General features: G+C 42.1%; 3 protein-coding genes across 5 annotated transcripts; 2 read left to right on the top strand and 1 right to left on the bottom strand.

Annotated features, from left to right (window-relative positions):
* The first annotated feature begins 692 nt into the window (after positions 1-692).
* Positions 693-8079, top strand: csgalnact2 (chondroitin sulfate N-acetylgalactosaminyltransferase 2). Of its 3 annotated transcripts, none has more exons than XM_039784603.1 (8): positions 693-835; positions 4040-4888; positions 5259-5475; positions 5600-5701; positions 5803-5981; positions 6095-6189; positions 6831-6912; positions 7009-8079. In XM_039784603.1, exons 2-8 carry the CDS (start codon positions 4237-4239, stop codon positions 7299-7301), a joined length of 1620 nt encoding a protein of 539 aa, XP_039640537.1. In that variant the 5' UTR covers positions 693-835; positions 4040-4236; the 3' UTR covers positions 7302-8079. The 3 variants fall into 3 exon arrangements, with proteins under 3 accessions (XP_039640537.1, XP_039640539.1, XP_039640538.1); XM_039784605.1 differs by having other exon boundaries at positions 702-835; positions 4065-4888; XM_039784604.1 differs by lacking the exon at positions 693-835 and adding an exon at positions 3665-3927.
* A 612-nt stretch (positions 8080-8691) lies between these two features.
* LOC120548364 (SEC23 interacting protein) lies at positions 8692-18779 on the bottom strand. The gene is made up of 18 exons (XM_039784600.1): positions 18454-18779; positions 17202-17710; positions 16808-17018; positions 16469-16662; positions 16189-16278; positions 15977-16097; positions 15443-15532; positions 15197-15338; positions 14176-14384; positions 13984-14081; positions 13576-13743; positions 12520-12615; positions 12258-12422; positions 11999-12154; positions 11512-11614; positions 10769-10951; positions 10513-10675; positions 8692-9265 (listed from the first exon to the last, which is right to left on the bottom strand). Exons 1-18 carry the CDS (start codon positions 18584-18586, stop codon positions 9184-9186), a joined length of 2913 nt encoding a protein of 970 aa, XP_039640534.1. The 5' UTR covers positions 18587-18779; the 3' UTR covers positions 8692-9183.
* A 289-nt stretch (positions 18780-19068) lies between these two features.
* LOC120548365 (minichromosome maintenance complex binding protein) lies at positions 19069-27246 on the top strand. Its single transcript, XM_039784602.1, has 16 exons — positions 19069-19259; positions 20671-20762; positions 20893-21033; positions 21164-21205; positions 21299-21388; positions 21525-21657; positions 22006-22151; positions 22334-22431; positions 22511-22683; positions 23970-24093; positions 24233-24350; positions 25163-25328; positions 25497-25630; positions 26249-26413; positions 26675-26763; positions 27043-27246. The coding sequence occupies exons 1-16, from the start codon at positions 19199-19201 to the stop codon at positions 27167-27169; spliced, it is 1899 nt and encodes a 632-aa protein (XP_039640536.1). The 5' UTR covers positions 19069-19198; the 3' UTR covers positions 27170-27246.
* Positions 27247-27357: the final 111 nt, after the last annotated feature.

Genomic DNA, 27357 nt, shown 5'->3' with positions numbered 1-27357 from the left:
TACATGTCACCCCTTCCTTCATCTCTTCCAGGATTTTGATCATGCTCTATAATTTTGATGAACAGGTCAAATTTGAGACTCTCAGTTCTGAATTATATGAATATCATTATATGTCAGAAAAGACAAAGAAAAATAAAAAATAGCTCTGTGACGGACTGTTGACCTGTCCATGGTGTCTCACTGATTTCGTCATAATTCGTGCTGGGATAGGCTCCGGACTCCTGCCACCCTTAATGTAAATTAATAAAGGAAATGAAAAACGACCAAAAATAGAACACCACGGGAACATTTCCTGGTTTACTTTATGCATGATAACAGATTCCATGTTTGGACATTAAACAAGGGATCTGTCTCCAGTTAGAGCCCACTTCAGTGTTAATTCAATTCAGAGTTGACACATAGTGTATCATCACAGATAAGAGGGTTGTTTTACCAGTTAGGACAGAGAAAACAGGGACCAAAAATCCATTAAATAATATAGCTTCTGTTAAATGATTACATGGATATTGTAATTAATATTTACAAGAAACATATTTTGTTATGTTCACACTGCATGCGTTATTGAAAACGTGGCATAAAAAGATTATTTAGCATTTTAAAATTACGTTTTACTAATAATAAAAACGTTATTATTATGAACAAGGAACTGGAGCGTGTTTGATGACGACACTGGTTAGCAAAGTTCCCATTGGTTAGTTGTTGACCGGAAGTAGACTGTGACCCACTCTTTTCTCTTTGCTCCGTGGCATTTTGCAACACAAGCTGCCTGCTGCTGCTGGCTTTCCACTAAACTCTCGGCTGTAAGCACAGGAGGAATGAACAAAGACGGAGTTAAGTGAGTATTTGTTTTTACACTAGTATAACTGTTTAGCGGGCTCTCTAACAGATTAACAGAAAATAACACGAACGCGTAGTGAACGTGAAGCTGAGGCTCTAAACACCGCTAAGCCAGCAACAGAAACGTGTCAATATCCGGTTTTGATTTTCAAAGTAAGTGTACACGATGTTTTTCGGTATTACAATTTGCCAAGAGACAGAAGGTGCTGAAATTTGGACAAACACTTCAATAGAGCAGTGTGCTGACTGTAGCTACAACACCACTTATATTCCAGAACGTTACAGTACAGCACCTTTTGTTGCCATTGCCAAAATTGCACAATTTGAATGTGCAAAACTTCAAACGATTAAAACTCACTGATGAACAATTAAAAACATGGTAATCAGATCAGGGGCCTATACCATGAAGCTGGTTTAGGTGGCTAGCCAGCTATGTTTCAGTTTAGTTTCCACCAACCCTGGGTTTTAGGTACTATGAAAGTAGCTCGGCTTTAATCGGTGTTCGTTGCCATGGTATCTTACGCTGCACGGCTAACCTGCTCCGGGGCAGGTTATGTTCTGGATTTGAGATCTCAGTCTGAAGTTTGACCAATCAGCGGTGAGCAAAGAAACATATAGGTGACGTAATTAATTCCCAGCTGCTGTTCTCTGTTGCAATCATTGCAATGGCTTCACCTTTTGCTGCAAAGAAGTGTTTGTGATAAAATATTCACAAAAATAATAAAAGGTTGTGATAAATACTCACCACTTTGAATTATATTTTTATATTTTGTCTTGATCTGCTGCCAAGAACGTTTGGAGTTGGGGTTGCATCTAAAAATCAATTAATATTAATCTTTCTTAGGATGTCTAAAAGCAAACATACATATATATATATATATATATATATATATATATATATATATATATATATATATATATATATATATATATATATATATATATACATACACACATTTTCATTTTATTTAATACATTTTTAATATGATTAGCCTATATTCATAATTTCACATTAATGGCCTATAGAATGTATTTCTTTAACTTCCGCATTAACGCAATCAGCAATCTTCCTCCAAGATTGTTCTCTTGCTTTGGCAGCAGAGACGGTATTACTGCGTGCTTGAAAAACATTTTTATATTCTAAAATAATTTCTTGCTCCTTCGCGAGAAAAATATATTGCTCTCGCTCTATCCATATTGAACGTGATTGGTTGTTCGGTGCCGACGTCACTCTTTTATGTGCACGCGCGCGGGGAGTAATCAGAGTTTAAGGATCAAAGCCTGAGTTAACAGAGAAAGTTGATAAGCTGCGTCATGGTACCAATAAAGCCTGATTGCATCGGTTTGGTTTTGTCAACTCTAAACCAATCCTGCAACCCTGAGTTTGTTCAACTACCATCATGGTACAGGCCCCAGAACTGACTTGTTGAGAAATATTAGGTAGAATGTTTCGTTTTGTAAACACAACCCACTTTAAGTTTAAGTAGCGTAAATCTTTAGTAACAATTAAGTGAATTCACTGAGAATGTACGAGTCCCTGTTGCTGTATGAACAAATGTGTAGTCATTGTACCACCAAGACTGTTCATTCAGACGTGGGCGTGTATTCATACCAAGATGATGATCTCAATGCGAAACTTGTACTTTAGGTTCTGCCAGTTCTGTGTTGAATTTATCTTTATCCCAGTCCTTGGCAGCTTGAAAGTAGACAAAGCTAAGACACGTGTGCTTTGTTTCTCTCATTAATTGAACTCAACTGAACACTCCAGTGTCTGTCTCTGGAAGCACGCCTGTACTTTGGGGCACATATCTTGCAAAAAATATGACTTCCTTTTTGGAGTTGTGAATGAGGTCTGTTCAATTCTGCATAAAAATATCCCAACAGGCAATTCTCACTGTACAGTTTTTGTTAGGGTTCCTCTTTTTTGACTGGTTAAAAACTTTAGACTAAATCAGCAGAATGGCCCCTCTGTGAATATTTGTATGCCTCTGTGCCAGCAGCGTGTCTTTGGGTTGTCTGTTCGTCCCGTTCTTGTGAATGCGATATCTCAGGAACCCCCGGAGGGAATTTCTTTAAATTTGGCACAAACGTGCACTTGGACTCAATGATGAACTGGCTAGATTTTAGAGGTCAAAGGTCAAGCTCACTGTGACTTCACAAAACCCGCTTTTAGCCATAACTCAAGAATGCATACGCTAAGTTATGACAACATTTCACACAAATGTCTAATATAATACAACTACTACACATGCATCTGTGGACACGAAAGTAGTGGAAAGAAGTGGAGTTTTTTTTGGGGGGGGGGGGGGATCGTCTTTTCTTTCAAGCTACAAATAAATGGTTTGATTTTTTTCAAATATTAGAGGTTTGGTTTCCAGCTCCAGCCCTTTGGACTCAGATCCCTGCTGGTTTTCATTATAGCCGTCTTGAGCCTAATTTACACCTGTGAGGCCCTGTGAAGACCACGAGTGTCAGGATAGAAAAAACAGCATGACTTTGTGTGCTGAGTGCTGGAGCTGTAAGTTTGACTGTGTGACCTTCAAGAAACAATTGTGCGTGGTATGTGGTGGATAAGATGAGGTGCAAAGAATTCACAAGGCTAGATACTGAGGACTTAAGAGTGGCTGGCCTTGTATGAGATTCCTTCACACATCAGGGGGGAAAAAAACCTTGAATACTTAGGCTGTTTTTATATATTTTATTCCCATGTTAGCTTCTTTTATTCCACAAAGGGCCTCTTGGCATCTACAGTTGATGGTATAGCTGTTCTGCAGAGAGTGTCGTGCTCTTATTTTGAAAAGGAGGCAATTTAACCGGAAGTTTGGTTAAGTAGCTTGCTGTTGAGCTCGCCCACCAGTTTTCCTCTGTGCTGTTGTTCAGCCGAGAGCTAAACCGTGTACTAGCTCTCCAGGTGTAGCTAATTCCTCCTGACCCTGTTCATTCAGGTTTAAATAATGACATCTTTAGAATGTAAAACCTTAAAATAAGTTGGACACGTATTGAAGACGTTGTTACAGAAAAAATGTTTTATTCATTGACTAAATGAAATTGTTACTGGCAGGCTGGTTAATTTCTAAGCTTGCTTGAATGGTAATACATTGTTGCATTATCAAGTGTTATTATCTAAGCTGTTTATTTATAAGTCTTTACAATTGGCTCCCTGCATAGTAAGTAAGTAAGGATTTCTGCGATTTTGACCTAGGTGATTATCTCCTGGATGTACACAGGACAGATGTAAGAAGATACCGGTAGGTTGGAGCCAGGAAACAGGACCTTCCCTGTAAAATGACAAAACCCTTCCAAACCTCTACGATGATGTGCAGAAGCACATTGTAGGTAAATGTGATCAGAGGGGAAAGGGAATGCAGACTTGCCAGCTCTAGCTTGTATGTGAGCGTAATGCCCAGGCGGGGGTTGCCGCTCCAGGGCCGGGTCCGCTGGCTCTTTCTGGGCTTGTTCCTGCTGCTGGTGCTGCTGCTGTTTGCGTACCTGCTGGAGTGCACCCCTCCAGCAGACGTCAGCCTGCCGCTGCCCGGCCTAGCAGGGGAGGGCTACGGGAAGGAGTACTACCAGGCCCTGCTGCAGGAACAGGAGGAGCGCCACCTAAACCGCGCCGCCAGTCTCAAGCGCCAGATTGCCCAGCTCAAGCAGGAGCTGCAGGAAATGGGTGAGAAGCTAAAGGTCCTGCAGGACAAGAAGGAGCTCCCTGGGGTGCAGGGCCTGGCCGAGACTAAAGACCAAGAGCCGGGAGATCTGCTGGAGTTCCTGCACTCTCAGATCGACAAGGCTGAGGTCAACACTGGGGCACGCCTCCCCAGCGAGTATGCCCTGGTGCCCTTCGAGAGTTTCACCTCGTCCAAGGTGTACCAGCTGGAGATGGGGCTGACGCGGCACCCAGAGGAGAAACCTGTCCGCAAAGACCGCAGGGACGAGCTGGTGGAGGTCGTGGAGGCTGCGCTGGACATCATCAACAACCCTGATGAGGAGGACGGTGTGGAGGAAGACATGCCGATGCAGAGACAAACCTACACAGAGGGTCACTTTACGGAAGGTAAGATCTACACTACCCGACAGCGGACTGACGAATGATCACTGTAAGGCAAGGCAAGGCAGCTTTATTTGTATAGCACAGTTCAGCAACAGGGCAATTCAAAGTGTTTTACATAAAACATAAAAGAGCAGTTGAAAAAAGGATTAAAAACATATAAAAGATGAGAATAAAATGTACAGTGCAGTATAACAACAAGTTAACCGAGTCCAACTCGGGCCTCCCAGAGGACTTATGTTTTCTGTTGCAACACAGGTTCCAAACCTGGCCTCCCAGAGCACTTATAAATTAACCATTATTTAAAGAAAGGCAACATCAACAAGAACTGTAACTGATGTTTTCTCAGTATAGCATTGCTTTTCACATTTCACAGGGCTGTACAGGACCGAGCGAGACAAAGGGACGCTTTACGAACTCTTCTTCGCCAAAGAGGATTCCAGCAGCTTCCGCCATGTCACGCTCTTCAGACCTTTTGGTCCCTTAATGAAAGTCAGGAGCACATCTGTAGAAACATCAGCAATGATTATTAACATCATTGTGCCGCTGGCGGGCAGAATAGAAACTTTCTCACAGTTCTTGCACAACTTCAGGTGAGAATGAATCAGAAACAGTCTCTGTCTGTTAGACATAACACAATGGCCAGGTTTGAATCATTGTTGTGCAATAAAATACAACCTGTTCTTGTAATAAATAAAAAAAATCTAATGTTTTTAGGGAGGTGTGCATACAGCAGGACAGACGAATACATCTCACGGTGGTGTATTTTGGGCCGGAAGGCCTACAGGAGGTGAAGTCATCTTTGGAAAAAATGTCAAGGTTTGTCCTTTGACTGTGAAATAGCTTTTGATATGCTCGCGTTAGTTTTGGGGTACTACTGTGTTGTGGAAATTGAAATCTACCACATTTGTTGTTTTCAGCGAGGAGAGCTTCTCCAATTACACTCTGATCCCAGTGGACGAGGAGTTTTCCCGAGGTCGGGGTCTGGATATCGGAGCCCACGCCTGGAAGAAAGGCGACGTCTTAATGTTTTTTTGTGATGTCGACATCCACTTTACACTCGAGTTCCTTAACACCTGTCGTCTCCACGCTGCTCCCAGTAGGTCTACATATTATTGCTCAGATCCATTTTGTTATCTGTCTTTTTGAGCTCTTATTTACAGGTGGACTGTCACTAAATATACCAAGTCGTACTTGACTTTGTTTTTCTAGATAAGAAAGTCTTCTATCCAGTGGTGTTCAGTCTGTACAATCCTGCCATCGTCTATGGAAATTTGGAGCTGGCTCCACCTACTGAACTCCAACTGGTAAGGACTTCACATTTATCTCTAAATAGTATTTGTATAAAGATGATTTAAATCTGTGTTATTTAAAGATCCCCTCCACGCGTTTTCTTTTTTAAGACATAAAAAACAGTCTGCTTGGAATGATAATTTGCATGTAATATGGATTGTCCACAAAAGAAGTTCAACTACCTTTTTTAAAAGTTCTTAAAACTGTATCTACTTCTTAACCAAATTGAAAAATCCACAATATCTGAATATGCAAATACTGTTCATAGAAAACGTTTAACTACTGGATGCAGTATGTTTCATTGGCACCACATGTGCACTGGAGGTTAACGTTTCCACATCACACTTGTGTAAGTTGCATACCGAACCGTGATTGGCTTCCAAACTAGTTGTGATGTCATAAAATCGTCTCGTACGTTCACATGTTGAACTCCGATTTAAAGGTGAACACAGACAAACGTTCCTCCTCCTGCAGATGGTTGTGAAAACAGCCTTCTAGTGTCAAACTCTGCACAGTGAAGCTCAAACATTCGAGAGAAGTGAACAATAAGCGAAACACATTTTTGAGTGGAAAAGAACTTTACACGAGTCATTTTAGTTTAGTGAATACAGGGGTGTTCCCCTCTGTTTATTGTAATACGTGTCTTTTCAAATAGATTCACAAAAAAGATGCTGGATTCTGGAGAGATTTTGGCTTCGGGATGACGTGTCAGTATCGTTCCGATTTCCTAAATATCGGTAAGCGCTGATCACGTCATGTGATTTCATATTTAATGTACTCAAACAGCTGACAATGTTGACCAACAGACTTGCAAATGGGTTTCACTCCTCCAGGTGGGTTCGATCTCGAAGTCAAAGGCTGGGGCGTGGAAGACGTCCACTTGTACAGGAAGTATCTGAGGAGCGAAGTGATAGTGATTCGGACGCCAGTGTCCGGCCTCTTCCACCTGTGGCACGAGAAGCAGTGTGCCGACGAGCTGACGCCGGAGCAGTACCGCATGTGCATCCAGTCCAAAGCCATGAACGAGGCCTCCCACTCTCACCTGGGCATGCTGGTTTTCCGTGACGAGATCGAGGCTCACCTCCGCAAGCAGGCCTTCAAGACTCAGAGCAAAACGGAGGACTGAGCAAGCCTCTACATATACCCATCACCATTCCAACGTCAAGACTGCGAGGTGCTGACTTATTATCGCACTACGTTTACATGGATCCTTCTGCATTTCACTGCACAGCTGTAGACAAATGAATGTACAAAAATCAACATTGATCAATGTGAAACTTCACAACATGGTACAACAGCGGTATCGAACCCAGATAAACCATCCTCTTGGTAATTTTTAACCTGCAGAAGGACAGCTAACCTGTAATATCTCTTGGATTTAGGCTGACATTGTACGTTGCGTATTGGAATCAATTCCGTAAGCATGCCGTTATTTGGAAAAGCCATCCTACCTGCTTCAATAACACACAGCACCCGACCTGAGCAACCCGTGTATACTCCATTTATACCTTCTCGTCTGCTTAACTACATTTCACTGCTCAATGTGACCGTAGCCATGTGATTTTCTGCATCCCCAAAAAATATCAAACAAGAGCAAATACAAGCAGCTGTTGATGCGTAGAGGGGCATTTGAACAAAAAGCAGTTACTAATAGCTAACAAGTCCAACTATTTATTTACTGTCGACAAAAGGAAATGTATAAGAAGGTGCACTTTGTTAAAATGGAGGTTAAAAAATGCAAGTTTAACCGCACAAAAACCAAGACATTTCTACTGCTTCCCAGCCTTCTGCCAGTTGAGGATCAAAGCAACTTACAATCTTTGCTTTAACTGTGTGTGTGTGTGTGTGTGTGTGTGTGTGTGTGTGTGTGTGTGTGTGTGTGTGTGTGTGTGTGTGTGTGTGTGTGTGTGTGTGTGTGTGTGTGTGTGTGTGTGTGTGTGTGTGTGTGTGTGTGTGTGTGTGTGTGTGTGTGTGTGTGTGTGTGTGTGTGTGTGTGTGTGTTTTCAGTTACTATTATATTTATCGGTTGTTACAGACTGACAACGTGGTAAAAAAGGGAACTTTTGTGTGTTTTTATGTGACAATCGGTCACTATCTTACCTTGCTGATGACTGCTTCCAAGTGATCAGTTTAACAGAGAAGCATGTTAAATAGTTAAGAGCCAGGAGCATGCAGTGCTATATTAGGTCTATGTGGACCGGTGTTATCGTCTAAAAAAACATATTACATTATTAAGATTTGTCATTTATGCCCAGTGAGAATTACATTATGATTCCTAATACTGGACTGAGTTTGAATGTTACAGCCCACTCTTGTAAATATTTTTCTAATATTTCTTTGTTTTACACTTGTGAGTTGAAATACTTTTGTCGTACGTGCCTACACGCTAAACGTGACATGAAATGTTTTTTTGAAATTTTATTCCATCTCATGAGGATGTGACAGCTGAACAGTTCAGTCACAGAGGTGAGATGTTACAGTACCGCTGTCAAAACGAAGCAGGTTATTCTGGCATCTCATCCTGTAATCATTTTTAATCAATGTCTTTGCTAATATTACAGCTTTTTGTAGATAGTCTTACAGTGTCCTCGCCCTGCCAGAGAAGTGTTACATTCAACAATTTACAACAATTCAAACAGAAAGAACCCATGCAAGGAAATGATTTATTTTGAAATTTTGGCTATTAAATAAAACTTACAGAAGGCTGCATTAACTGTTGCTAAGTCATAGTCATTTCTGCTCTTAGCATTTGATTTGATGATACATAGAGTAAACTTAGTTATATAATTTATACTATAAAAATGTAATATCAAACATGTCAAGTGTCTTTGAACCTACAAGCTCATTTGTATGTTTCTTAATTTAAGACAAATGGCATAATACAATTGTATTATTCATCTGTATACAATAAACTACATGAATAGAAAAATCAAAATTCACGAAAACTGATGTAAAATAAACCAAATGGGAAAGTTTCAGACTTCTTTTCTTCACCGGTACTTCATTTATCAATGTGCTAGATGTTCTGGATGGATCCCCATGGTCCTGTAGATCTCTTTCAGAATAAGCAGAGCTGTGTCTTCAGATTGCCTACAAAACAACACACAAGTGTTAATATAAAGGGTTTACCTACATCTTCAACGGGTCACTCACAGTGTTGGAGCTACAGGCCTGGGGGACGTGTCACAGGAGGAAAAGCACAGGTGTAAATAAGCCAGGCTATGATGGCTGAATTCTATTTAGCTGCTTCGGTTTCAGGGCCCTGGTATAGGCCTTTTTCATATAGTGGAGTGAAGTTATAGTAGGGAAAGCACAGATAAACAATAGCTCTGTGCCACTCAAGTGTCGGATTAAGTTATGTGTGCGGCAGTGAGCCAGCATTCACAATAACAGGACCCTGGAACCAAAGCAGATAGGGCACGGCCAGTTCATTTATTTAGCACATTTTAGCCATGAGGCAGGTTCAAAGCGGTTTACAGAAAACATATAAAAAGTAATTAAAGAGAATAGAAAATAAAACAAGATCAAATAGAATAAGACAAAATACAATAAATGTTACAGTATATATATATATATATATATATATATATATATATATATATATATATATATATATATATATATATATATATATATATATATATATATATATATATATATATATATATATATATATATATATATATATAAATATAATATATAAATATATATAAATATATATATATAGAATATAAATATATATATAAAGAGGAGAGAGAGAGAGATAGAGAGAGAGAGAGTACATATATATAGATAGATAGGAGATATATAGATAGAAGTAATGAGATAGAATACACAGAATAGATAAAATATATAAAGAGAGAGATAAATATATATATAGAGATAGAAGGATAGACACACAGATACACAGAAAGATATATATAGACACACAGAGAGAGAGAGAGATACACACAGAGAGATACAGATAGACACAGAGAGACACAGAGATAGAGATAGAGACATATAGACAGATACAGAGAGACACATATAGACATAGAGAGACATACAATAAATATATAAATAGAGAGAAATATATATAGAGAGAGATATATAGAATATAATATATACAGATATAGAGAGAGATAGAGAGATACATATATAGATATATAAATAGAATTCAGAGAGAACAGAAGACATAATATGATGAATGGTTTCTGATGAAGATGGAATGGATAATCCATTGTGTCAGCTCTTGTTGCAATTGCAAATTGGTGGAGGGACTGAATGGCAAGCTTTATAGTGAACACATGTGAACGTGCGGTGGGTAAAAAGCCTGGATGAAATGGAGGTCTCTGTACCAGTAGCAGAGATGACTCTGGAGGGCAAACAGGTACTCGTTGAAACTCTCGATGGGCTTCTCCTGCAGGACGTAGTCGATGCGATTTCCTCCGTTCAGCATCCCGACCTTCACCTGAGGCTCCTCCTCTTTTGGTGGCTCAGGGCTCTCTGGCATCTTATGCTCTGCGAGGAACCAGAATGGAGTTAGAAATGCCTCACAATAGAGAAGTAACTTGATTGAGGAGTCCAAAAAAAAAAAAAAAATCAGGTACTCACCCTCGTGCTCTTGCTTCTCCTGTTCTTCGATCTGATTGGCTACCATGGCCAGCTCAGCCTGAAGCAGGGCAGACGAGGTGTGAGCGCGAGCAAAATCGTTGAGCGTCTGCCAGGCGCTCCTCAGGGAGCTGATGAACCCGTGCTTCAGGTCAGAGCCCATCCTGGTAAGACTCTCCTTCAGCTCTGAAACACACAGACATCCGTTAATCAGTCTGCACCAAAACACTTCACATGATTGATCAAAGTTGTTTTAATTAGACCTATTGGCGTTCCAATTCCAATACTAAAAAAAAAATAAACAAATTATTTATTTTAATTGACCAATTAATAAACGTCTATTTGGCTTTAGAATTAAAAGAAACAAACACGACCAATTGTCCACATCGTCCTCTTAGTTAATATTTCATTTGGATCTTCAGCTCACACTCTGCAAAAGCAAGTCTGTTTTGCAATTTTATTTTTCCATAGCACGTTTAATGTAAGAATAGAGACTTTCTTTTTTTCCACCACACAAATCATGGCACTCCCATAAGGGGGCAGAGAAGCCTGAACTGAGGACCCCGTCATGCATTCACTCTAAAACAACAACTCAGTTGAGGGTCTTATGAAGACCTGGAACTGTGTCAGGACAGTTATGACATACTTCAGTTTGCTTGTAGCAACAGCAAAACACCAGCAGCGATCTAGTTACCTGGGGTGATTCTGGCAGAAACGTACGAGAAAATAATGAGTGAGTGCCGTACCGAGATGAAGCCTCTTCCTCCCTTTGTGATGCGGGATCAAGACAGGCTTAAAGTCCATGTCTGGTATTATCATGGGCTCGATCCTGTATGCCACTGGGTCCAACTGGAAGAAAACGAGTCATTAATGAAGCCATCAGATAGTAATGCATACAAGTGACTCAGCTTCATTGCTTTCATCACATTCTGATTATACATTTAGCCTCTTAGTTTGTATTTGTTTATACTAATGTGTGGGCAAGTAGGGTTAAAGGGAAATTACTATGTTTCTGTGACAATATTAAAGATGTAACACTAATGTGAAAAAGGCTAATTTTAGGAATTGTAGCGGATGCCTTTACACACTAATAATATGTACAGACTTGCAATTAAAAACAAGAAAAGCCTGCTACAACTCAAGTAGGCAAATAAGTGAGCATAACTTGAGCATCTGTAGCTTAATTAGCAGTAATTCCTTCAGGATGTATACAGGTTTGGAAGAGCTGCATACCGGATGGTAAATATTAAAGAATCGCTTGCACGTGGGCAGCTGGTACGCCTCGTCAATCTTTTCCAGTCCTCGGACCGTCAGGAACATGCCGATTGGAGAGCCCAATGCGAAGAAGTTCATCGGCTCAAAGTCCAGAGCGTGGTAGACCACGGACACCTGCAGAAGAAAACATTAACAACGTCGTTATTAAAAAGGTCAAGTCAAAATTCAGAATCAGCTTTAACTTTGTCCCTCATTGGGTTTCCATGTCACATTTTACCTGTCCAGTGCCCACTTCAAAGTAATTGTAGTCGACGTGGATGGAGACGGAGCTGCCCACTGGGAGCTTCTTCACAGAGGGATCAGGAGGAGCGGCAGCTGCCGGTGGGGGCGCGGCAACCTGACAAACCTCTGCTTTCTTCTCCTGGGCGGACTGTTGTGCGGCCTGCGCGCACAAATCCAAGACAGAGACACAAAGAGCGTGTTGAGCATCACCATCGATTTTGCAAAGTCTCACAGGTGCTCAGGAGACTTAACCGTACCTGCTTATTCACTCTCTCTTTGACAAACTTGCTGATTTTTTTCCGGGGGCCCAGAGGGATTCCCATCTCTTTCAGGTCCTCGATTGTGCACATGAGCTGAAAGAGCAGAGTGGGAAAGGGACAACGTGAAAACAGCCACCACCATCTTGTAAAAAAAAAAAGATGAAGTGTGAAAAATAACACCAAAAGCCAGAGCTCAGCATTTAAAATGTCCCTCCATGACCTTAAAGCTATCGTGAGTAGTTTCTGTCGCCCCCATGAGGAAATCTAATTAATGACAACACCACTGTTGTTGCATCCACATGATACAGCCTTCCGGAATCGCACACGCGCACCCACCCACCCCTCTTCCACGCAGTTGCTAGTAGGACACGGAGGATTAAAAAAAACATGATGGACTCTTCAGAAGAGGTCATTATCAAACACATGGTCTGGGAGTGTGAACAGGTGCATGAGTTCTGGAATAAAACAACATCAATAATATCTGATGCGATAGGAAGTTGACTTCTTACTGACCCGATTGTCTTGTTACTTAATGACGACTCTAAATTACACCTGCTTGGTAGACAGAGGAGAATTTGGCTAGCCGGCTCAACAGCAACCAAGAAAATGATAGCTGAGCGCTGGCTTTTTTTCATTTGTTTGATTTGTTTTCCTCGAGACCGCAGAGGGTGGGGGGTGGGAGAGGGTTTCTGTTCTTGTTCAACTGTGTTTGTCTGTTCTGTATGTTGGAAAATATAAAAACAATAAAAAAATGGATCTAAAAAAAGAAGAGGTAATTATCTTCACTCGAGTTTCTGCGTGGGAGAGTCACCGGATGACACCATGTTCTAAACATTGCCATGCTGAGAAATACAGGGAGTGTTTTGTGAAGCAATGGATGGAATGTAACAGACGTTCATTAATATAAAAAAAAAAAGTTACGCACTAAAGCTCTAACCACATCGCTTTCTCACACTTTACATACCCTTTGGTAGACAACAAACTCCCCAGGACTTAGTTATTTAAGGTAACACTTTTGACATTATAATGAGCAAAGGAGGCTTTTATTCTTACAAAAGATTCAATGTCAATCTTCTCCTCATCAAAGGTACTCTTGTACTCAGACAAGCCCAGATGTTCCAGCATGGCAGAAAGATCTTCAAACTCCTCCCCATCTTCTTTAGGCTCCTCTTCCACAGCTGGAGGGGGGGTGGCATTATTTCCCTGTGTGTTCCCTGCCACCTGATGTGAGAGGCACAATTACTCACTTTACAATGAATGGATTGCAACATTATTTCGAAATGATCCATTATGCACATCAGTAAGTCATAAGCCAGAACTAAAAACATGTATGATCAATTTCAATTATGAAATGCATCGCCTTCAGTGGGGAAATCAATACACTGCGTTTTAGTCGCAAAAATGTTTTTCAACTGATAGATGGACATGTTGATATATATGTTCAATTAACTGGTGTATGACCTGTTTGGTGTTTCCATTAGCGGCGGGTATGATGGGCATGGCCATTGGAGGAGAGCCATTCTTCTGATTTGACAACAGGTCAAAGAGAATCAGGGAACCTGCAAGTACAACGAAGAGACACAATCTAGGTTTAAAACAGAAGAAAAGAACAAAGCCAGTGGTGCAGAAGTTAATAATGAACTGGTCTATTACCTAAGCTGTGTCCGGCCACCGACGTGCCTCCTCTGTAGTCGGGGTTCCTCGTCATGAACAGGGCATAAAGTCTGTTAATCTCGCTGGCAACTGTGTCCATGATGGTCTGGCAGTAAGTGGGACTGTTGTAGAAAAGCACATCTAACAAAGTCTCATTTGTAAAGTGACGTAAACGTCCAGTGCTGGGCAACGTAATCTTCTTGATCCTCCTGCAAAGACAAATGAGAAATTAAGCTTAAAAAAAAAGTTCAAATAAAAAGTCTCTTAAAAAGAGAAGATAGGTGATATTCTATGTTTTTCTTATTGTTAACTAATTCCACGAAAAAAGATCTGAATTAAAAAGTATTCTTTGTGTGGGCAAAGTCTAATTTATTTTATAGCTCTGTGCCATAGAGGTCCAGTGTTGTCCAAAAACTATTAACACACATCAATGAGCCACTGTTGCTCTGGGTGACATGTTCCTTCGAACACACACACTGTACTTTATTTTGAGTCAAACCACATACACTGTCCTGCTGCTGAGTCACAAGAGCAGCAGATAAGTATTAATACGCAGCTGAAAATAGTCCCCGGCAAATACACACACATTTTCTTTTGTTTAAGCAGTGTTGGCAAAAAACTACAGTGGCCAGCTGTGTTTAGGAAATTACTGAGCCTATTTTTTAAACTGAAACTATAGATTTGTGACCTGTATTTAAAGATTTACATGTTTAATGGAAATAAATGCAATTGGGGCTGAGTGCCACAGACAGAGGGTAGGAAAATCAGAGTATTGAGAGACATACACATGCATTGTTGGGTTTGGTGTTTTTATAGCATTTGTTGACTCTAAAGAATTGTCAACATACTGTAATAAGTCCAGTCTTTCCATAAAATGACCTTCTTCTGTCCAATTATTGGATAACTGTCTTTGGACACCTCTGTGGATACACTGCCATTGCCACATTAGTAATTGAGATGTATTTGCAATGTTGAGTTTGACAAAAACTTCCACAGTCAGTGTCAACCTGCCTCTCCTCACCTGTCCACCCCTGTGGCGTCTCCATGTAGAGCCGTGTGCCACTGGACAGGGAGGAACTCCACTCTGCTGATGGTTTGCTCATCCAGCGACTTCTTAAAGTGACTGTGCAGCAGCTTCAGTGACACACTGCGGAAGTCGTCCACTGAAAGCACAAGGATTTGTAGAGTTCATTTCATAAATACCGTCATCATGGAGGGTAAACCAATACTGGCAAACGGCTTAATTTTTTTTTATTTTGGTACTCACCACACTCAACCATACTCCTAAACCTCAGGTCACACACAGGACCGATTCCATGAACCATGAACACCAGATGATCCACCTGTGGGAGCTCACCTGGAAAAGATGCATAGGATGGAAATGTTGAATTTCACTTTACTTTGCTGATCTACTAAGTATATAATTGTCCGGTTCACATCTCAACATGCACCTAAAATCTGAACTGTGCTAAATTTTGTTAGGCTGCATTACATTTACAACCAGATATTAAAATGCATCTGACAGTTAAATCTGATTTAACTGTCCCTCATAAAACCAATTGATGGCTGGCATTTCCTCTAATGTCTTTTGAAATGCCTCATCTCCCTTTACAGTGTGCTGACAATCTATTTTTCTAAGAATACTTTTAGAAAAGCTTTCTCTTTGGATCAATGAGCTTATAGTTTATTGCCATTTACATAAGGGGTCTAAATGACATAGAACAAATTGAGTTTTATGTCTTCTTTCCATAAGTGCCTACACTTCGATTAAATTAACTTTGGTACGGAGGAACTTGACTACCATCCGGCACTTCATCATGGTCATCATCAATCCCTCTCTTCACCACTCTAGGCCTCGTCTGCCCGTCCGAAGTTGTGCCCCACTCATCCGGCATGGAGGAGGCCTGAAACTGCACGATCACCTACAGATGCAAACAGAACTCATCAGATCAAACTAACAGGATTAATCATCACAAGACCAACACTTAACACTAATCAGACAAGGGGGTTTACCTTTGGATTGTGCATGACAATGGTCTCTCCTGATGGGAACTCTAGTCTACGATGCCACTGGTTGGTAGACACGGCTTTCTTATATTCTGCCTGAAGTTAAAGACATGCTGTATAAGTATATACAGTGATTTACAGTACAGAAATTGCACACTAGAGTTGATGAAACTAGATATGGATGAAAAGTAGATGTTTGACTGGAAGTAGCAATGTAAAAAAAAAAACGTGACACTTTTTATCAACACAACACCTGTTTCTGATCAAATGTAGTAGTGAGACAAACCTCCAGCTTGTCGCTGAACTCCTCAGAGTAAGGAATAAAGCGACTATCCGTATCCCCTTTGTAGAACCAAGTGCAGCGCCGGACCTCTGTAGGCTCCTCTTCCCAGTACACTGCAGTCCGCATGCGGTCATAGAGCTGCACGTCATAACGCCCTCCATCTGTCCGTATGATCACATTTTCTGGGTCTGGTTGAACTGGAAGAACAAAAAGCCCCAAAAGACGTTAGAACAGATCACAGTTTAGTTGGACCGTGAGAGCACCAACACTGCCGGGGCCAGATTTTCGGATTCCTCTGGAGAGAAACATTCCCAAATGAACATGCGCAGTGTGTCATCGCACCTGAGTTATATGTCTCCTCTAGCTGGAGGGAGTCGATGATACTGAAAGGAAGCCAGACACTCTTTGATTCCACTTGCTTGCAGTAGAACCAGTGAGGCTGAACAGGCTCATAGACGTTGTAGTTGTATGGCATCATGGGACCAGCAGGAACTATCACTCCTCCAACAGTGGTGGCTGTAGGTGGAGGCGCTTGAATCTGTGTGGGAGGAGGCTAAAGAAAGAAGGAAAAAAAAAAAAAATAGACAAAAAACTTGATTATAACTTCCTCTTTACTAATGATGATGGCCTTTGGGGAATGGATCTGCTGCTCCTAACAGTCTGTTCATTAACTTAATGAGTTAATCAAGTACCTGACAAACTAATCCGATCCGGTCACTGATTAGCTTATATCTACCTTTGTGAATGTGGGTCCTCCTGACAGCGGGAATGTCTGTGGCGGAGAGCTGAAAGGGTATGGATTCTGCTGAGGTGTGTGTGTTTGTGCCAGCACCTCTGGAGCTGGAATATACGGACTGGCTCTGCTGCTGGTGGGGGTGTGTCGGTACGGGTTATGACTCTGTGGCTGCATCTGAGGAGGCGGTGAGGTCATTGTGGTGGGGGGAGGAGTGTGACGCCCCATAGGGCTTTGGTAAACTGCACTGCCAAACGCTGGAGGAGCAGGGTTCATTTGTGAGCCCGGATGGGGTGGTGGAGCCATGCTGGCACTGCTGGGAAAAGAAACCGGGCCGGTTGTTGTCGGGGCTGCTGACAGGGCCGGCGGCGGGCATGGCGACTGGCCGATGGCTGCAAACGGGTCACTGCTGGTTACGGGGCTGGAGAAGTAGTTGAACGTAGAGGGGGCTGCACCATTCCCAGAGGTCTGACCTAGAAAGCTGTCTTCTTCACCAACATCAGTGGAATCATCTAATAAATCAAAACAGCACATGTCGTGTATGTGTGACTCTGCAAGGGACGTCCAAAACACTTGACACATTTAAACACAACTTTTTTCAAAGGTTGAATCTATTATATGCAGAAAATAGAGAAACATGGCCATCAAAATGTACCAGAACCCAAGGTGACATCTTCAAATGTCATGTTCTGTCCAACCAAAACCGAAATATATTTGACGTAATAATATAGCCCACATGCAACTTCTCACATTAGATTAATTTAAATCAGTAATTCTAAAAAGTATTTAAACAATTAATCGACTAACAACCAAACATTTCAGCCTTCTATAATAGAGCATCACTACTCACTCACAATAAACACATGACATTGAGGATGTGTGAAAGTGGAAACATCTTAGATACAACCCAAATTACAGCAAAATACAGCTAATTTGGCATTACAGTAAATACTTTTAATTTGATAATTAACGCAGACAGAATGTGGCCAATTTAAAGAAAGAAAATGTTTTGACCATAATAGCTGCACACCCTCTTCATGGAGCATCAGACAGGGGACAGTCTGACGAAAATACATCACTATCATTTAGGCTAACCTCTCTGACAACCGACTGTCACCTCACCACCTTGTGTTTCTCTGTCTTATACACTAAATGACAGCTGACAGCAGCACAGGAACAGGGTTAGCTAGCTAGCTTAGGCTGCTCACGACACCGCTAATGTTTAGACATTTCCCCAGTCTGCATTTCATCTCACCTCCTGACAACACCGCCGGACCAGTGGCCTGACTCACTGGCATGAACGGCAGATTGAAGTTAAACTCCGGAGCGGCGCTGAACAGTAAATTTGCACTGGTGTTGGGAACATTATTATTCTTTCTATCTGCCATTTTACCCTAGAATTACACGTAGCCACTATTGGCGCAGGCAGGCAGTAAACGCTCAGTTCTCCAAACAGCTTTTCCTGTCCTAACAGACTTTACTGATCTCCAAAGCATATCTGTGGATCAACATACGACAAGACGTAATCACGCATGGTTTGTAGATCTGCTAAAACCACGCAGGTCATTTGACTGCAGTTCGTTGGTTGTAGGAAAAAGAAACACTCTCTCTCACTACTGCCGCCTAAAGGCCAAATAGATTAGCGTTACACTGTCACATTGTATCTTTTCAAATGAGTTACATAGGAAAACGCTATTGTTATTGTAATTTTACATAAAAATCACATGATTGTTCTCCTCACTAGACCACCATCCTCAAATCAAAATCAAAAAATCCATCTCGTTAAAGCCACTCTATGGTTGAAGCGCAGTTGTGTGGTAGCTCCGTGCTCCGGTTGGTCCCTGTAAGCAAAACAAACGAACTACGCTCTTCGACTGGTGACGCAAATTTCCCGCCCTCACTTCTGCTTTCCTGTGTGTGCCGAAAGTCAACCAAATAGTGTTTTCACAGAGATTTCACTTTGATATATTTTATATTCTTTAGACGTTTATCAGTGGCTAATGATGCCTTCCACACATGACTGGATTAACAACCCTCTCGGTGTTGTTGAAGGGATGTTTGGTAAGACACACACCGGAACTTCACTCCTTGACAACGTGAACCTAGCTAGCTAGCTAACGTTAGTTAGCTAACGTTATATGGCTAACGTTAAGTACCGTGCTAACTATCATGCTCATCACACGTACAGTCTCTGCTTGTCCTGTCCTTAAAAAAAAGTCGAATAACTTAATAATATGCGGGTTGTAACTCCCAACGCTGCTTTGTTGCAGCTTGTACCTGCTCTCTTTTTACTTTTAGTTCACGTTACGGAGAAGTGCTTGGTGTGCAGTTTTATCTGAAGAACTGTGTGCACGGTTCCTTAAAGGTGTCTTAAAGTCGTTTAAAGTTTAAAATGGGCTTAACTTGTCTGAAGGTACTGAATTGGTTTGGACATAGGTCTCATTTATGTCCTAAACAACGCTCAAGAAGTTGTGAAATTTGGTACTATCCCTTTGTAAAGATATAAATCATTTCCAGTCCAGCTCCACAGCGCTGTGGAGATACGGTAGGTCTGGCAATGTGAGAGTAGAAAGAGCTGTACCTGACACTGACTACTATTTCAAAAACATAGTTCCGCCTTCACAGGCAAACAGTAATTTTGATAGATATGTTGTGTGAAAGTCATCAATATGAAGCATTGTCTCCCTTTTAAATAAAGCGGACAATACTAATAAGCATTTTTATAACAGTACACAGTCAAACCGATTTAAAGTTTTAATTTCTTTAAAGTTGTATATATTAAATTATACTTCGTTGGCAGAAAAATCACAAATGCAATTTTCACATGCAGCTGTTTTATGCATCTCAAGTAAATATCTCTTTGATGTTCTTCGCCACAATTACACACTGGATTGTTTTTTGTTTATTTCATTTTTACTTTGTGACACTCTTTTATCCAATTTCTGGGATTCTCAAAGCCAAGCTTTTTTGTTATTATAATGACCAGTTTATGTGACTTTGTTTCTGTTCCACTAAATCAGGGGTCTTCAACTTTTTTTTTGATAAACCAAGGACTCCTTAACTGAAAGAGACGGAGCAGGGATCCCCTATATGTATTTAATTGTATAAGATGAAGTTGCAAATTAAACTGGGCCTACAATAAAGTGTAGGGCGGCCCAAGGCCTTTACATACATTTTTAGCTCATAGAATACTAAGCTATTAAAATAATAATTGCTGGCATGATTTTATGTGAATCCTTAGGATAAACTGTTTCTGTGGATGGCTACCTTAGTGACTACCTTACCTATAGGCCAGTAAGCCTATCATCAGTGGGGATTTATATTTGCTAATAATGTTGGTTTCATGTCAAGACATATTAATAATAATAAAAAATGAACTATAATTTGGAGGCCCCCCTGCGGTGACTCTGAGGACCCCCTGTTGAAGATCTCTGCTTTAAATGATAAACAACCTTATGCTCTTGCATTTTAGCCGCTTCCCAGAATAATCCAAACTCTGGATGGGAGGCGAAAGCAGTTGAATTCTTTAAAGATCATCTGAAAGAGAAGGACGCTCATACCTGGGTAATGCAGCTCTCTGATCCTTTCAGCATGCAAATTCCACAGAGGTCATGTAAAAGACGCCTGTAAACGTCAATGTCGCGGCTTGTTTCAGCACTTTGTAAATGACCACCAACTTTTTATTACCGTGCAGGTCCCATCTTTGAACGATGTCCCTCTGCATTATCTGAAGCCCAACAGCCTGGTGAAGTTCCGTTGCTTGATCCAAGACATGTTCGATCCAGAGTTCTACATGGGAGTGTATGAGGCTGTTGATCCATCTACAAAGGCCAGAGTAAGCGCTCCTGTGCAGCTATTCGTATAAGCACAGCCCTCTCATATGTCCAGTGCATGTTTTTTTTGCCTTGATAATGTGTTCGATGTCCTCACAATATCATCTTATTTTACTGTCTGACTATCCTCAGGTGTTGCGATGTGGGAAGTACAAAGATGTGACAGAATGTGGGGTACGTTCTCTTCCGCTAAATCACTCAAGAGATCCTTTAAATGCCTTAATTCAGCTTCAGCTTTGCTAACAGCGAACACATGTTTACCTCCAGGTGGATTTTGACTCCAGAAACACTGTGACGGCAGAGAGACAGACTTTCTACTGCGTGCCAATCCCTGGAGAAAATCCCTGGGTGAAAGAGATATCCTCATCTGGTCTAGATTTTGTGTTGAAATGCTCCTCAAACAGGATTTTGTCGTGTATTCTTTGCCGCACCCCAACTTGTGTTGAAGTGTTTTTGAACACTACTCCCTAGTTTTCCCTTAATTCTGTCGCACAGCTATGCCGGCTCCAGCCAAGCAAGAGTGGTTCCTTCCACCTCGTATGCACCGACGAGACAGAAACGTAGCTACGAGGAAGACGACGACATGGACGAAATGGACACGCAGATGCAGAGGGAGCCGCATTCTGGTATGAGCTGCTGTTTAAGTGAATATTGAGCAGAATGCAAAACCGACACACTGACCATTCAGTGTTTTACTACTCTCAAAGTGTTTTTATAGACAGGAGTCTTACATTTTGTCTTGTTCCCATGAAGATATTTTGCATGCATGTAAATTCACCTTGGAAGGTGAAGGTTTTTAGTGTTTTACCGCAAGAAGTGACTTTCTCATTTTTCTGCTCCATCATGTGTACTCCTCATCTCACCTACTGTATGTATAACTTACAGGTGAATGCAACATCATAGGTTATCTAACAATAAAAGTATATAGAGGGGATTTTTGCCATAAATGCAGACTGCTCCCTCTATCGCTGCAGGTCCTCAAAGTCCCACCGAACAGCACGGCAATGGTGACTGTAAGCGGCGGGAGACGGAAGCTCCTTCCAGCCAGACGGCACCTGCCTCCCATCTCGACCTCAACTTCCCCCTTCCAGGAGAGAAAGGCCCCTCCTGCCTGGTCAAGGTGTGCTATGTCTTTAACAGAGGGTTTTGGTACCATTTTCTCTTATCACCTCATGTTCATTGCCTGGTGGGATGATTTATTTCTCGTCAAACGTATGTTCCAAGAGGGGATTTCAGAGCCGATACCGCCAGTATCGGCAGCCTTTCCGAGTACAGAAGCTAACCGGTGCGTGTTGTTGGCAGGTGTACGAGGACTGGGACGGCTTCAAACTCAACGACACACTAGAGGTCTTTGGGATCCTCTCCGTCAGCCCTGCTCTCAGTGCTCTGGCCGACAAGAAGTAAGTCACCGAGTTGAGTTTAATTTCCCTCCGGTGGTGATCTGCGTGCTTGTTGCTCATTGTTGGCATGTCCACACAGAGACGCCTCCTCATCCCTCCTGGACCCTACAGAATGCATGGAGACGGCAGAGGAGCAGCGAGTGCACAGCCCGCCGGCCTCACTCGTTCCTCGCCTCCACGTGCTCTATGCCAAGCCACTGCCACACAACAACCCCCTGCTGCCCTCCGCCACCTTGGAGGAAAACAGTGCCTGTAAGGACAAATAGTAGAGGTTCCTTTTTACTAAGCCTGCTGCAAATTACCATCAGGGGCACAAGATTTTTGCATCACCACAATTTTTACACGGATGTAAATGAGCTTGGCTGCAATTTATCTGATTTGCATAACATGCTGCCAAATGAGACCTACTCTGTATTCATCACACAAGAACAAGACTGTATGCATAAATATGAGTTAAATAGCCAAACGTTGTGAGCTTAGCAAACAGATCAATGTTTAAATTTATCATGAAAAAACAATGTGCGCGATTTTTGGTAAATATTAAAACTCCTTTGACTAGAAAATTACTGTAAACAAAAGAGCAAATATATATATATATATATATATATATATATATATCAGGCCTACATAATACATATTATCAGTGGTGCCTCTGCAAAACCTCAGTGCAGTCTTTTTATGAACACGGGCAAGCACAATTTGACTTTTGAGCGCCTAGAAAAGGGCTGCACATCCTTATAAAATATCCCGACTACTGTTTCTTTCTTGAGCTTACACTATATTTATTTGAAAGAAAAGTTGAAAAATGTCTATAAATCTATAAATTGATCTCTGTGCCTTGTCATGCTGTATTACACAGTGTATAGATGTTAAACTATGCTACATGCTATGATGATAATGCTATTATTTGTACACAATTTGAGTTCAGCTCTTTATATATAAAAATACAGAGATGTTGAATTTAGCGCTGAGACGATGTGTCAGCTAATCAACTAATCTGTCGAGATAAAAATGTTATCAAAAAAAACGTAATGTTATTTGTCAAGCAAAAAAATGCAAAATGTGAGTAATTTACTCTTAAATGTATATCAATTTAACACCTTTGGGTACTCTTGGACTGTTGGTCAAATACAACAGAAGGAACTTTTGATTGGTGTCGTAGACTTTTCTGGATGAAATTATTAATCGACTAATAGAATCAAACAATCATTAGAAAATCAATAATGCCCGAAACAGATTTATCTTTTTGTTAGTGTTATCTGTGTGATAACCATTTTTAAATACCGTGTTTTGGAAGAAGAAATAGGCAATAACACATTAGTTACAGTCACATTATCAAGCACACTCCAGCTGTGTGGGGAAGCAGAAAAAGGGGGCCATTATGTTGAAGTTCATCTGTCTCGTAAAGCTGTCCAAAAAGACGATTAATGCAGCAAATGTTTTCCACTGTAAAGCTTCAAAAGCACACATGCTTGTAGTAGCCATAGGGACTTATTAGTATAACTAGTAGTATTAACTCTTTGTCCTTCCTTCCTCAGTTTTATCTTCCACCCTGAGCGAGATGGCCTCAGTCAGGGCAGAGCTGCTCACATACTTCACCCCCATTCTTCTGGGAGATGCCCTGGCTGCTGAGTACCTCATTCTGCACCTCATTTCTAATGTGTACGTTCAGGCTGCAATGTTTAAATGGGAACCTTCCTGTCTTTGTTTTGTGGCTTCGTGCTAAAGCCAAAGGAGCTTTTTTTAATTTATTTTTTTCACATAATGTGGTTGATTTTATTTAATTTTTTTTTTTTTGTAGGTACTCCAGACGGGATGTTCTCCCACTGGGCAAGTTCACCTTAAACCTGAGTGGCTGTCCTACGGTCGCCTCGTACACTGAACGCTTCTACCAGATCATCCAGCAGCTCGTGCCCTCTGTGAGTGAACTTTGAACTGTCACTCCAAGCAGCTACCAGTACTGCTAGGTTTATGTATCCATTTATTATTGGCTGAAATCAAAGACACTAAGGGCGTTTTCACACCGACAGCCTTTAGTTCGGTTGAATCGAACTAGAGTTTGTTTGCCCTGCTGGTGCGGTTCGTTTGGGCAGGTAAGAACGCGGCAAACGAACTCTGGTGTGCACCAAAAGCGGACCAAACAAGCGTACCGAGACCAAACAAGCGTACCGAGACCTGCTTGAAGAGGTGGTCTCAGTACGCTTTCAATCAATCTCTGGAGCGGTTCGTTTGTGGCGAGAACGTGATCCGTACTCGAACCGCACCGACTAATATGTACTCCGCAAGTCTGAGCTAATGTCTCCTGTAGTCAGGTGTGTTTAGCAATCTGCGATGCGCCAGAGCAGCAAACTGTAGCAGCGTGCAGTGTTTCTCTCACAGAAATGGACAGCGTTTAAGCTCGCCGTCCGTCACTCGTATCTCTGTGGTCAAACCAGCTGCCGCTAAAATTGGAGACAGACACCGGCAGAGCGAAGGAGGAGTCAGGACCTTCTTCCTGTATTTACTTTCTTGCTCCCGCCCCCAGACATCCGACCAATAAGAGGACTGGACGTTCTTGCCTGATTTGTAATGACGCATTTTGGTACGCTTGGATTTTTCCAGGTGCCAAACCAAACCAAACCGAGGGCAAATCGCTCCAAGTTTACCACCTCACCAACTGATTCGGACCAAATTAAACGAACTACAGGTGTGAAAACGTCCTAAAGGTTTACATTTTTGTTCCCACCTGCAGTCGTACTATCTAGGCATGAGCCTCCAGAATATGAACCAGATGCGGTTTGTGCCAAAGAAGGACTACTCGGCCAACCGGCTGGTGAGTGGAGCCCTGCAGCTGGCCAGAAACACTTCCCTCTTCCTGGATGAGACCCAGCTGGAGCAGGGACAGCTGGACACAACAGGTGAGACTTCTAAAAATCACGATGGGACGACACTGAGAGGACAAACGCTGCAGTTAATACCCTCCCTGCAGGCTGTAGACACTGTTAGTAGGATTTCACTGAGCTAACACTAACCAAGTTGTATGTGTGTGTGTGTGTGTCGTGTGTGTGTGTGTGTGTGTCATGTAGGTGTGCGTAACGTCACGGCCCTGGGGAACCTGATCACTTGGCAGAAGGTTGATTATGACTTTAACTACCACCAGATGGAATTCCCCTGCAATATTAACGTGCTCATCGCGTCAGAGGGCCGCTCGCTGCTGCCGGTGAGCACAAAGATCCCCAGACCCCTCCCAACATGGCCAGGGGAGGGGTTTGGTTTCCTTCAGCCTCTCGTGAGACGAGCCGCGTCTGATGCTGAAGGTTGTTTCCAGCCAGTGTCGCGTTGCCATTGGTTGACTGCAGCAACCCCTCCCGGCGGCTTTAGCTCAGGTCTCACTCTGGTGCAAACAGCCCGAGGAATGTGTTGTGTGCTATTCCTGTGTATTGGTCTAATGGGTTTCCATGGCGGCAGCTGTGTGCCACAGGAACAATCCTGGAAGAGGCGACAGGCTCGGCCATCTATTAGTCCTGCAGTGAAGGGCAGCGCGCTGTAAACAACTCCCGGGGTTGATTAGAAGTCAGAAGTGCACGGCTCCGTTTACTTTGAACAACTATCTGCTGCTCAAGTGCTTCACGGTCAGCTCGCCAAGGCTTTGCTCCTGTCTGGCGAGCTATGAAGTTTTGAGAACATGCCAAACTAGGCGTGCACTCTGCAGGCAGAGCCTATTTTTGCATAGCAACACCTGTGGGGTGGGGGGGGGGAGAACTAGAGATGCATTTAACTTTTGTGCAAAGTTCTTCCCTGGCACAGTGTTTATATTTCTTTCTCTGTAACTCCACAGTCAGACTGCCAGATACACCTACAGTCCCAGATCACCCCACCCCACATGGAGGAGTATCTCAGCAGCATCCACGTGCATCCGCAGGCTTCACAGCTGAACAAGTTCAGAATGTACCTGAGCGTGGCTCGGCTGCTCAACTACAGCATCTCCGATGAAGTGACAAAGGTGAGACATGCTGTCATCTTTCAGTATAATCACTTGGAACTAGTTGCTTGCAGGTCAGTTGTTCCTTCATGTGTGTGTGTGTGTGTGTGTGTGTGTGTGTGTGTGTGTGTGTGTGTGTGTGTGTGTGTGTGTGTGTGTGTGTGTGTGTGTGTGTGTGTGTGTGTGTGTGTGTGTGTGTGTGTGTGTGTGTGTGTGTGTGTGTGTGTGTTGTGTGTGCGTAAGTGTCCTTTTTAATTGCTGTTCCTTCTCTGGTGTGCTCAGTCAGTTGAGGATGACTTTGTAGATATGAGGAAGGACGACCCCCAGAGCGTATCTGCTGAGGATTTTCACAGGATGCTCGTTGTGGCGAGGTGGGTTGTGATTTAAGTTTACATAAGCTCCTTTACTTGGCATTTCTTTTATCTAGTGAGAATAAAACCAACCGCCTGTAAAGCCTTCTCTAAAAGGCAAATGTTAAACAAACACAACAAGCTATTATGACCAACAATTGAAATGCCAGATATGACATAAGCAGGGACAGTCACTTCATAGGTCAACGCAATCCAAATAAAACGTGCCTGCACCAGGAAACGTTATCACATACTTTGATTGTTAACGTTTGACGTGGCTGACTGTGACTCTGTCCGCAGGTTGCTGTCTCTGAGCCTGGGACAGACCTCTCTGTCCAGAGACAGCTGGCTGAGAGCCAAACACATCGAGCTGCTGCGGAGGAGCCGGATGGAGCAGCACACGTGTCTCAACGGCAACGAGCCGTGATTACACAGGCAATCAAGATGGCTTTTTTTCTTTTTGATACCCACAAACATTGTAATAAAGATGCTTTTCATATGTCCTATAGTTTGTGTTCAATGTCTTTACAATACTGAGTTGCAGATAAGATTTACATAGATTATCACGTAATGGGATTGATGGGTTGTACGGACAGCAACGCTCAGCGTATCATA

This window comes from Perca fluviatilis, chromosome 19 (assembly GCF_010015445.1).
Source record: "Perca fluviatilis chromosome 19, GENO_Pfluv_1.0, whole genome shotgun sequence".
NCBI lineage: Eukaryota > Metazoa > Chordata > Actinopteri > Perciformes > Percidae > Perca > Perca fluviatilis.
Note: the sequence above shows the minus strand (reverse complement) of the source record. Positions and strands in the feature narration are given on the sequence as shown.